Source organism: Juglans regia, chromosome 15, assembly GCF_001411555.2.
Source record: "Juglans regia cultivar Chandler chromosome 15, Walnut 2.0, whole genome shotgun sequence".
NCBI lineage: Eukaryota > Viridiplantae > Streptophyta > Magnoliopsida > Fagales > Juglandaceae > Juglans > Juglans regia.
The window spans coordinates 4084156-4097780 of NC_049915.1; the positions used below are offsets into that span (position 1 = coordinate 4084156).

Consider the following 13625-nt stretch of genomic DNA (forward strand, 5'->3'; position numbering starts at 1 on the left):
GTTACCAATTGATCTAAAGGGCCTTGGCTAAGTTGCAATTAAAAACCTTTATTTTTTTTATAAAGTTTATCGCAAGATTTATTGAATTAATGTATGTAGCAGGTACGTAAAAATTGATCACTTTTGAAGGTATTGATAATGTACATGTAAATAATTATAAGGTTTACATGATGGCTCACTTCAAATTGTTGGAGATATAAAAACATAATTTTTTTTTCCATAAAAGACCTAATAGGAAGAGTGGGGTAACTCCTTATAAAGCCTAGGATGAGTTTGTTTCTAAATCGTGTAGAACTTCTCAATATACTCCCTCATGTGTGAGTCGGTATTTCCAGTATCATCATCGTGGATAAGTTGTAGGAGCGCATCATCGGTCATAGGTTAACCTGCTTTAATATCATATAAAAACACTCATTTCTCTCCATAAAAAACCTAATATGAGAAGTGAGATAACTCCTTATAAAACTCGATATTAGTTTATTCCTAAGCTGTGTGAAACTTCTCAACATGAGATTATGATATCCAATCAAGAATTTGATTTTCACAACTATCAAATCACTTTAAGTGATTTGATTTTCATAATAAAATATTTATCTTATCCCATCTTATCAATGTAATTTTCGGCCTATAAATAGAAATCTACGTGACCTTGCATTCGACAACAGTATTTGAGAATAATAAAAATGTAATCCTCAAATTGTCTATCTTTCCTCTCCTTTTCTTTCCTATTATATTTATATATATTCTAGCAGAGATCATATATCTGTATATATATAAAATATATGGTAATTGCTGACTATTTTTAGTAAATTGAAATCAATTTATTTATATTAAAAATCTAATGGGAAAAGTAGCACAAAATACATGATAATATTCCAACAAGCATAATGGGACAAATCAGTGAAATCACGTTAATTAACAAAGACACAAATGATCCAGCTGCATGCATGGGACCCTATATTTATTTAATTCCTTCCATATTATTCCAATTTCTATGACCTAAATCTCTGTAAAAACAGTACTGCATTTTTCTCTCCCTCTGGCTCTGGATATTAACAGTGATTAATAATGGTTTGAACGAACGGTTCCATCACTCAAAATCCCTCCAAGAAATAAACATTAATAATCAAGCTATATAGCTGGTGGTGCATGCAGAGAGACCGATCGATTTCAAGGGCACTTGGACTTGCCCTTGGAGTTCTTGAGGTCCCTGTAGCAAGCGCACTCATGCTTGTTGCCATATGTCCCAGATGGCACGCACTGGCACTTCTCACAGCAAATCCCGCAGTACTTCAAGCACCGATCCGGCACTCCTGCCTTTGCGCACCGATCCCCGCACTTTGAGTCACAGAAGCCTTTTATTTTTAAGAAGAATGATAAAAAAAATATTATCAGTTAGCATAGCACATTATCAAACTATACCCAGCAAATTTTATAGAAAATTTTGTTTTTTTTTGTTTTTGGAAGAAAGAGTGCTGCAAAAGAAAGAAAACGTGGATAAGAAGTTCATGATCATGGCTTCTTACTTGAACCAGCTTCTGTGGTCTGAAAGAAAGAGGAGCTGATGAGGGCAAAACACACAAGCAGGAAGGTTGCAAAGACGAGCTTCATTTTCTGACGGTTTTAGGACAATGTACAGAAACAAAAGGGAGGAGAGAGATGTCTGGAAAGATAGTTTAGCAAGAGAGTGTTTACAAGGATGGTGGAGAGAGTTGGGAGTGTTGGGGGTATTTATAGTGGAAAAACTAGGAGTACTAGGTGAATTGTTAGGAGGGTGTTATTCGGAAAGCTAAATAAAAAAAATATCACCTTCTTCTGGATTACACTCGGTTTCACAATCCGCACCTAGACATGCATCTTTTAGCAATGACATTTGGTAAACTCCGACAGCAATTGCTAGTTGTTTTTTTTTTTTTTTTTTTTTAAATAATCTCACATTATCTAAAGATAAATTTTTTAATATGTTTATAAAGAATGAACAATCTTCTCTCATAAAATTGATTTTACACGAGATAAGTTAATTCTATGAATTTCTTCATAATATCATAATATACTACAGGATAAATGGGACTCACACTACTTATCTCGTGATAAGGATTAGAAAAAATATTAACATTCATGTGAGAGAGGATATTGAAAAATAATCTTATATTGCCATTGATAAAATCTTAAGTATGTTTATAAGGAATAAACACTCATTTTTTATAAAATTGATTTTATGAGATGGATTAAGTCTATAAATTTCTTTATAGAGTATCGAAACTCTCGACTAATTTCAGGAGCCCATATCATGTTCTAGGTAAAGATTTTCACTTCAGATTTAATAAAAATTATCATGATCCAAAAATGCGAATGCAAAATTTCGAATCAAGTACGTCGATCTAATTTTTACTACTCATGACTCCAAGACCACTACACAGTCTACACTCATGACCACCGGCCTTAGGGCTGATTGCTAGGTAGCTGTTCGTAATTAAGTAGGCATGGGGGCCTTTGTTGAGTTGGTAGTTCGTTGGATTCATTTAGAATGATCTGGAATTCACTTAAGGAAGACAAGAAAGGAGGCCAGGCTATACAGCTTTTGCATGAATATAGCTGTGACGTTAATCTGTCGTTTTACCGAATAAAGTGTACGTGCCGGTTCACATGACCTGTCCTCCAATATATATAGATATACTAAGGGTGCTTAAAAAAATAATAAAGGCCATCTCTCCTGTTGTGGTGCAAAGCACCTTCCTGGCATGGCCTCTGTTAACTCTCGGCCTCGATATACCCCAACCCTTTTAAAAAGATGAATCGGTCTTGTGTTGGCACTGATTCCTTTCTTTATTTTTGTCTTTTTTACTTTGAGATTAAGGGAGTGCACGTGAAATGTTCGAAGAGAGCTAGGTTGAAAACTGTGTGGGAAGTGTTTGAATAGCTGACACTTTTGGGTACTTATAAATTTGCATGTGAGTTGAAGCTCAACTAGAGGAGAAGTCATCTCGTGAAAGAGTGATGAAATCCTTTGTGAGAGCTAGAGTGCAAATTAATTAGGTGGTGACATTGAGAGATCATCAGCTGTCTCCTTCAAGCATGATGCTATTAATTCCAAACTGGGCATGGATGACAGCAGCAAGTATTGCTAACTTCCACTTTACCGATAGAGGGGTTTGCCGGCTGGGAGTCATGTTTAATGTTGAGTAATAATCTTATATTGTTTGTGGATAAGATCTAGAATATATTTATAAGAAATGAAAAATCATCTCTTGTAGAACTGGTTTTATGATATGAGTTAGATCCATAAATTTTATTTTTTTAAGGATATTTAATTATATTGGTTATAAATTAGGAGGAGTTGACGTCTTGATTTCCAGCACCGTCCCGTGCGTGCATGCATGCATACTTGAGATCGTGATGAATATTGGAAGTATCGTCAGGCCAAACGTAGGACCATTTTATAAATGACTAGAAATTAACTTGCTTGTATAGATCGAACTTGCTTGAGGTGTTGGCTCCTACCTAATGGATAGCAACATCACGTGTGCGCTAATTACTCGGTAATTAACAGCTAGCACATGGAGCAAATTAAGAATGGGACATCAAAGGAATTTCTACAAGAAAATTGTTTATTTGAGGTCAGTTAATTCCAGCAAAATAATTATTTACAGTTAAAATGAGTCTGTTTTGATCATAAATAGTATTTTCGTCGCAATTAAATAGTCACAAAAATCCGTTTTTTTTTTTTTTTTGTAACTAATTAAGGGACAAAAAACCTTTCAATAAATTATGGTTTAATCAATATATTGTAGGCGTTTACTGCTTATAATATATATATATATATATATATGCAATAATTTATGCAAGTAAGACCATCCTCAGTCACTTATGAATCTTAATGAGTTGCAACTTGCAGGCAATTATATTGTGAAGCTGGAAGCTAGCTAGCTAGAAAACGCTCTTCCAAAACCGGAATCTTGCGTTCCAGCTTTTTATAACTTGCAACTTGATCCATTAATGGTCAAATGCACCATTAAAAAAAAAATAGGAAAGAATTGAAAATCCAATATCTGCCAACTTGCAGTACTACCGTAGGGACGATTAGTTGGTAAGAGCAAGCAAGCCAGGTCATGTGTTTTTGGTGGGAAATTTGGAGGGAATCTTGCTTCTTTTAGGTTTCTCGACCTCAAAGCTGGAAGCATCATGCATGTATGTTTCATTTCATTACAGTAATCTGACTCACCATTCACTATTAATTCAACGTTGATGAAGTCAAGTGGCATGCACGTATATACTAACGTCGTTGTAGGGGACCTTCGATCGCTTTTACCCAAAAAAACAAAGGAAAAAGTCATTAACTAACCAAAACACACTCTCCAGGAAATCGATCTCTACCTAAGACAGCACAGAAATCAATGAGTCTTGGATTCGAATTCCATGAGTTTCACCTACCATGCTCCCATCGATTTGACTTCAAACAATTTTCATTAACAGAGAAAAAACTGCTGCTTATCGAAATGCTGAATTAATTAATTAAAGCTCCCCCTTTTCATATAGCAGAAGTATGTATATATATATATATATATATATATATATATATATATGTATACAGTTTATATACCTCCTGATCTTCCAACAAAATTGCATGTCTGGAATACCAAGAGACAACACACTAGAACGAGAATATCAAGACAAATTAGAGGATCATGAAGTGGGCCAACGTATATATGGACTGGACAGTACTATCTCTTCATGGGCCCGATTTAGCAACAGATCTAGGCTCAGTCTCGCAAAAGCCGAATTTCCAACCAAGGAATGGATTTTACTTCTGCCATGTATTTGCTGGGAGCCATGTCTTCTCGCAGCTTGATGAATCATATTGTTATTGGTCCACAATTTTCACGACCTAGAACTAGAAAAATCTTCAAACGATCATCATGACTACACTGTCCTTGCGACCTGCAAGGGGAAATTATACGAAAGAAAGAGGGAAAAAAAAAAGGACAAAACAGCTTCAGCTACTTTAATAATTTCATGCATGGTCGATCGATGTCGTGAATTCTTCTTAATTAGAACATTCGATGGAGTACTGGGCCTATTATGTTCACCACTCTTATGTTTATGTATTTTTATAAAAAGTACTAGTGTTACATCATCTACAAAGAGATCTTATCAAAATAAATTTATAAATTGATATAGTTTCATATGACATATATATATATACGTTAAATCTACTTTACGGTAAAAATATTTTTACAATCTGATATAGCACATCAAACTACCTCGGTATATAAATTTAATTTTATAAAATTTCTTTGTGACTAAAACATTTCTCTTTTCATACACTACAAAATATTTGAGTTTTTGTATCGTTTTAGAATCTGTGACGGTCCTAAAACCATCACCAAAGATAGTATTTAGTGATGGTACTTTAAGTAGACCGACACTAAAATTGGAAAAATTATTTGAGGTACGTTCGCATATATAAAACTTACTTTCGATTGTCAATGATATGTCGTCGTTTTATAGGTTAACACGTTCCAATGTATATCAATAAACATTGGAACGTATAATATACAAACTCTAAGGAGTGGTTTGGATTCAGAGATGAGTTGAGATGTTTTGTGAATAGTAGAATAAAAGTTGAATTATTTATTATATTTTGTATGAAAATTGAAGAAAATTATTTTAAAATTTAAAAAAATTGAATTGTTTATTATATTTTATGTAGGAATTTAAAAAATTTGTAATAATAAAATAAAATGAATTGAGATAAGTTAAAATGGATTACGACTATAAATGAGGCCTTAGCCAACAGAGAAAGAACTCATTTTTTCTTTAGAAAAAATATATTTAATTTTCCCTTTTTTCTTTTGAATTAATCTATTGTGAGAAATTGAAAATTCATGAAGCTCCATTCTAATTATATGATAGGTCAAATTCCTTTTGGGTAGGCAATTGTTAGAGCTATAAGCCTATAATAACAGAGCTAATCCTATATGAGAGGTACCAGACCTTTATTAAAATAAAATAAAATTATCCACCAATGAGTTAATTATAATTTGCCGTGCACTTCCAGATTAGCTTGATGTATATGTTATCCACCAATGGTCATGGTTAATTTGGTGACTGATTTTTTAACTAAGCAGAGGAACATGGGGCTAATTTTTAGCTTGGAGATGATACTTCCATAGAAGGTCATATTTGGAGAATTATTCGTTTGGACAAACTTGACATTCCGTATCTTCGAAGAGGATGATGTATTGGTTTGAGAGTTTTTTGTCGGTTCTTTTTGGGTTTTTATCTATGGGCTCATTATTATCAGGGGATTTATTTTTTATATTAGTAAGTGATGATTTCTTCTTAATAAAATATAGAAATGGATCACTCTTATATATGTGACCACAACTCTTCTAAAAAAGAAACTTAATGTATATATTGACTTTTTACATAAAAAGAAATATTTTATCGAGTTTCAAATAAATAAATTTATAAACTAACATATCATGATGGTAAATTATTTTTTATTGTAAAGTAAATTAGACATGTGTGTCATATTAAATCACTTCAATTTATAAATTTATTTTTATAAAATTTATTTATGGTTACAATACTTCTCCACTGTAAAAGCACCACGTACATATTAAGGCACATCAGCCAGCTCAAACAGAGCACGCAGAGTAATAAAGGAAACCTCACGATCAGCTCAAATCCATGGAGACATTTTCGGATGTCAGGCAGTACAGCTCACGGACTCAATCTCAGTATGAAGATCTATGTCTGAAATTAAGGGAAATATTCAAAGTTTCCTGTTATAAAGTTTCCTTTTATATCCCAGCACCTACCGTTTATTATTAATTGTCCATGATACTCTCCTTCCTTCCTAGTGTATAATGTCAACTCTGTCATAGGCTTTCTGTTTAAATACAGCTTGTAACCTTTGCTTGTTGTTCACGTTGATAAGAAATACAAAGTGATATTTTACTTCCTTTTTCAATTCTCTTCTTGGTATCACAGCCAGTGTGAGCAACAAGTTCTTATTTTTTTTTTCTCTCCCAATGGCCTCTCTTTCTCACAACGTCAGCAATTTCATCACTCTCAAATTAAAACAAGACAACTACCCTCTATGGCGAGAACAAGCTCTGGCTCTTGCTGAAAGCCAAGACATGGTTGGTCATCTCACAGGAGAAACACCCAAACCAACCATGCCCACCATACCAGCCACAGACAACTCTACAGATCAGTCCACAGATGCAATCATTGCATGGCGGAAATCAGATCGACTTCTTCGCGGATGGCTAATTGGCACACTTGCAGAAGAAGCACTTGGCCTTGTTATTGGCCTAGACACAGCCCAATCTGTCTAGGATGCTCTCAAAGAAGCATATGCACAAGACTCTCAGGAGAGAGAGTTCACTCTTCGACAGCAAATGACCTATCTGTGCAAAGACGACAACATAACCATTGCTGAACATATTCGCAATTTCAAGGGCATCTGCGATAATCTAGCAGCTATAGGAAGCCCTGTCACTGAAAAAATCAAAGTTTTTTCTCTCCTCACAAGTTTAGGACCAAAGTATGAGTCCTTCACCACCACCATGTTAAAGCCACCACGTCCAACATACACTGAACTGGTGTCCTTACTGCAAGGTTATGAACAACGTCAAAACTGGTTCACTACTAATACATCCACTCACCAGTTGGCCTTTTATGGTCAAAAGCAACGTTCCCACCAATATAATCCCACCAATCGAGGCTCACAAAATCAATTCAATTCAAATGGTCGTGGTTTCCAAGCGCACAATCAGAACTTCAACAATCAGGGACATGTCAACTCCCCCAAGCAGACGGGTCATGACAACAACAAACAAGGCTATATGTCTCGGAGACCACCTCCTCCAGGACAACGACGAATGACACCAGCTGAACGTGAAATGTATCGTAATGATTCTTGTCAAATTTGCGGTGTCATGGGTCACATTGCAAAGATCTGTTGGCATTTGACAAAAACATCTCTCAAACAAGATGAAGTGCCACAGGCTCTGGCTGCTCTCACTCTTGACAACACTGTCTTTGATGCTGAATGGACATCAGACACAGGGGCTTCAAACCACATGACAGGTAACGCTGGTATGTTAAAAAATATACGTCCTTATCTTGGCACTGACTCCGTCTTGATTGGAGATGGTACATCACTAGCAATTAAATCTGTTGGTGATGCCACTCTTACCAATGGTACTCAAGTCCTACCCCTTAATAATGTCCTGCATGTTCCTCATCTAAAAAGAAATTTATTGTCTGTACGTCAGCTTACTGATCACTATCCATTGAATTGTGAATTCTCTAATAGTGATTTCTGTGTTAAGGAACGGGAGACAGGTCACAAGGTGTTGACAGGCCGGCGCAAGGGTGATTTATATGTTATTTCCAGCCCTCATGAATTACATTTTTCACATAGGTTCAAATCTGGCACTGCAGAAGTATGGCATCAAAGATTAGGACATCCTCAAGCATCTACTCTAACACTACTTCAGAACAAAGGATTAATTAATGTTGTCGGTTCCAATAAGTTGCAATCCATTTGTGATAGCTGTCAATTAGGCAAAATTAGTAAATTGCCATTCTCTTGTTCTAACAATTCTAGTACTTCTATTTTCAATAAAATTCACTGTGATTTATGGGGTCCATCACCTGTTTTGTCTCTTGGAAAATATCGTTATTATGCTTGTTTAGTTGATGACTTCTCTCGGTATACTTGGCTTATTCCTCTCAAAACAAAATCTGAATTTGTTAATGCTTACTTGGTTTTTGAGCAATATGTTGCGAGACAGTTTGAGAAAAAAATTAAAATCTTTCACTCTGATGGTGGAGGAGAATTCGTTAATTCAAGGCTCACCTCACACTTCCAATCACAGGGCATCATTCACCAAATTTCTTGCCCTCACACTCCTGAACAAGCAAGTATGGTTGAACGTCGACATAGAATAATTCGTGAACTAGGTATGGCCATGTTATTTCATAGTGGTGTTCCTCTCTATTTATGGGTTGAAGCATTTGCAACTGCTGTTTTTCTTCTTAACCGTTTACCATCCACTGACATTAATCTAGATACTCCTTATTTTAAATTGCATGGTGTGCATCCTAATTACTCCTTTTTACGGGTATTTGGATCAAAGTGTTTTCCTTATACTTGGGACACTAGGAAACACAAATTTGAACCCAAGACAGTACCTTGCGTTTTTCTGGGATATAGTGATCAGCACAAAGGGTACAAATGCTTCCATCCATCTACAAAAAAAATGTTTATCTCTCGACATGTAGTGTTTGATGAGACTAGTTTTCCCTTCAAGAAATCTCGAGGCCATACTCCTGCTATTTCTTCTGGTCAATGGATAAGTATTTTTGACTCATGGACTGTTCTCCCTATTTCTCAAACTAATCCTTCTACTTTGCCTACAGATTCCAATGATTTACCCCTTCCACCTTCTGATCTGCCCCAGCCTCCTCACACACCAGCCTCTTCAGCATTGATAAATAACACATCTCAACACGTTTCTGATACTTCTCATCTTACTAACTCTTCTCCTTTTTCTCAGGATCAGGACACCAGCACAGCACCAATATCACCTCTCACAGAGCACGCAGAGTCTCAAACTGAGGCTTCTCATGAGCTTCTCCAGCCTTCTGAATTATCTCACCCCCCTGAAACTCAAACTCAACATATGATGACTCGCTCTCAACATGGCATTCACAAACCAAATCCGAAATATGCTCTCATTGTTGATAGTCAAGATATTCCAAGGATACCTCATTCAGTTAAAGCTGCTCTCAGTCATGATGGTTGGAGGGCAGCCATGCAAGAGGAAATGGATGCTCTTCATCATAACAACACCTGGCAGCTTGTTCCTCGTGAACCCACCATGCATGTTATTGGCTCGAAATGGGTTCTCAAGCCAAAACTCAATCCCGATGGCTCCCTTGATCGTCTTAAAGCTCGTGTCGTTGCCAAGGGCTTTCATCAATTGGATGGCATCGACTACATTGACACGTTCTCTCCTGTAATCAAACCCGGTACAATCCGACTTGTTCTTAGTTTTGCCTTAGTTCGACATTGGGATATCCGACAACTAGACGTTAAAAATGCTTTCCTCCACGGCTTTATTTCTGAAGATATCTATATGGCACAACCACCAGGCATGGCCAATCCTATGTTTCCTAATCACGTGTGCAAGCTTCAACGAGCACTCTACGGCTTGAAACAAGCACCTCGTGCTTGGTTTGACCGCTTCAGTGCATTTCTTCTCAAACATGGTTTCTTTTGCAGCCTTGCTGATCCTTCTCTATTTACAATGCATTCTAATCAAGGCACTTTAATTCTTTTATTATACGTTGATGACATGCTTCTTACAGGTTCTAACTCACAGCTTCTCCATAATTTTATTCATCTTTTACATTCTGAGTTTGCTATGAAGGATCTTGGTCCTGTCCATCATTTTCTTGGCATACAAATTGCATCCACATCTGCAGGATTACATCTCTCACAAGCTCACTATGCGCTCACCATTCTTGAGAAAACACAAATGGTTGATTGCAAGCCCATGAGCACGCCTCTAGAAGCAAAAACTAAGGGCCTTGACAGTGATGTACCACTTGATGATCCCAGCTTATATCGAGGGATTGTTGGAGCTCTACAATATTTAACACTCACTCGACCCGACATCTCATATAGTGTTAATTTTGTCTCCCAATTCATGCATGCACCTACTATTTCACATCTTAAAATGGTTCGACGGATCTTGCGCTACATCAAAGGCACTATTCATCTTGGTCTTGATTTAACTTCTCACACTACACTTGATCTCTGTGCTTTTTCTGACTCCGATTGGGCAGGATGTTCTACTACTCGCCGCTCAACGACTGGATATGTCACTTTTCTTGGTCACAATCCCATCTCCTGGTGTGCAAAGAAGCAAAACACTGTCTCTCGTTCAAGCACGGAGGCTGAATATAGGGCCATGGCTCATACTACCGCAGAACTTACATGGTTAACATTCATTCTCAAAGACCTTGGTGTTCCTCAAACTAACCCCCCAGTTTTATTCTGTGACAACATCAGTGCTCTCCATCTGACAATCAACCCAGTCTTCCATGCTCGTAGCAAACACATCGAGTTAGACTATCATTTTGTGCGTGAAAGGGTTGCTCTCGGTCTCCTTGTTACTCGACATATATCGACTACCCAACAGGTGGCAGATCTCTTCACCAAACCTATGTCTAAAGCCTCCCTTGCAAAATTTCGAATCAAACTTTGCCTCCAACCTCGGCCAAGTTTGCGGGAGGATATTAAGGCACATCAGCCAGCTCAAACAGAGCACGCAGAGTAATAAAGGAAACCTCACGATCAGCTCAAATCCATGGAGACATTTTCGGATGTCAGGCAGTACAGCTCACGGACTCAATCTCAGTATGAAGATCTATGTCTGAAATCAAGGGAAATATTCAAAGTTTCCTGTTATAAAGTTTCCTTTTATATCCCAGCACCTACCGTTTATTATTAATTGTCCATGATACTCTCCTTCCTTCCTAGTGTATAATGTCAACTCTGTCATAGGCTTTCTGTTTAAATACAGCTTGTAACCTTTGCTTGTTGTTCACGTTGATAAGAAATACAAAGTGATATTTTACTTCCTTTTTCAATTCTCCTGTACACCCCAAGCTCCACCTGTAGCAGCGGCTCAAGTTTTAGCTTCATGAAATGGCAATCCTCACGACCTGAACCAACAGTTGCAAGCTCTTAAATTCTTTAGCAATTAATGATCGAGAATATATATATTTATATATATATATATATATGTATGTATATGTATGTGTGTATGAAGTAACGATCGAGACGGGGGATTGAGGATCATATATATGCGATAGAAACTGCTGAACAAATTAGCGGTTAGGCTTCGTTGCTTTGTCCTGTCACCGTAGACAATTAAGACTCAATGACCCCACCATTTGCGAAAGAGAAGGATCCAGAAATATAACAGCAGCAATAAAAAGGCAGCTAAAGAAAGACCCAAAGCATGTCTCGTCATCGTGTCTCTTGTCTGTAACTCCTCGCGAGTGAAATTGATGACTGTTCACCATCTGCATCGTCATCCAGACAGATTTATCCCAACCAATAGTATCGGAAGCTCACGAGATATCTTATTGTATGAGTAATTTAATTAGTTTGGATTTTGGTAAGCTATTTTAAGAATACGATACTATTATTTATTATTTTTTATTATTTTTTTATTTTTTTTACTATTATTCATAAAATAATTGAAAATATCTCACTACTCAAATACAATTTATTAAAAAAGATGAATTTTTTAGGCAAATCTTAAATGTATTTTTATTTTTTTAAATAAATTGTACGGAATTTATATATTTTAAAATTTTATATTTACAATCTGACATTTGACATTAAGGCATATTAATTTATAAGTTTACATACATATATATATATATAAATTATTTGTATCCTCAATTTGCAAATATTATTTTTAGTAAAATCTGGATTGTGTTATTTGTGTAATGATGAAGCAAAGAAATGGCAGCTGAATTGTTGTTTTTGAAGAGATCTGTTTCTGAGTATTGAACTGGGTGAATTGTCACTTTCAATTAGTGCTCAATCTACCCAATTGTGATACACGCCATAACACATATATCAGTCAGTACTTTTCTTCTCTCAAAATATCAAGGCTATTAAAACCATCACTTTCTGTTAATATTTTAGTGAACCTCTCCATTTAATATTTTAGAAATAATATTTATAATTTTAAAATGTATATATTTTCCTAATTTAATTTTTAAAAAAATGAGTAACTTTGAACTTTAAATAAAAAAATTATTTTTTTAATAATAGATTATTATTTTTTTTAAATGAGTGTACGAGTCTAAATATCACTCATTTATTTTTTAAAAAGTTGGTGACTTTAATATCTATGTTAAAAAATTATTTTTTTTTAATAATAAATCTTACTTTTATTTAACATTACTCATAATATTTTAATCAGTTGAAAGAAAATCAGAAAGGCAGAAACAAATTAAGGGCAATTAGTGGTTTGCAAGTCAAAGTTGGTTCTGTGCAGTGAACATTACGCCAAATAGAAACTTCAACCGTTCACTGCACTTTTGAAAACGAAGTTCGACCCTTTTTTGTTTCCGTGATTAGCGACGTGATTTTTGAAAAGTTTTGCCCTACGCCGTCATATATAGCTAATGGATTGAGGTTTCTTCTTTTATATGGAAAAGTAATTAAAAAGTAGATAAATTTTAAAGAGTAATGTTAATTATCTTAATTTTTATCATCCTCTCATCATTTCATGATATGTGATTAGATGATTAGAGATTATTTATTATATTTTTTTTATAAATCTATAATCTAATACCACATCATAGGATGATGGAAGTTATGATGATGAATAGATTTATCTATATAAAAATTTTATTTTTTTTAATAATAGACCTTATATTTTTTCAAATAAAATATAAATTATTTACACACTCTAAAATTATATTTAACATTATTATTCTTGAATAATAATGCAGGCAGAATCCTTTTTAAGACTTTTTATACAACTACAAAAGATCTTTGTCTAAAAAATGTCATT

The 13625-nt window shown here is 35.3% G+C and overlaps 1 protein-coding gene across 1 annotated transcript; it reads right to left on the reverse strand.

The window, feature by feature from the left end:
• Nucleotides 1-851: 851 nt before the first annotated feature.
• LOC109019577 (peamaclein-like) lies at nt 852-1716 on the reverse strand. The gene is made up of 2 exons (XM_019001896.2): nt 1527-1716; nt 852-1355 (listed from the first exon to the last, which is right to left on the reverse strand). Exons 1-2 carry the CDS (start codon nt 1609-1611, stop codon nt 1171-1173), a joined length of 270 nt encoding a protein of 89 aa, XP_018857441.1. The 5' UTR covers nt 1612-1716; the 3' UTR covers nt 852-1170.
• Nucleotides 1717-13625: the final 11909 nt, after the last annotated feature.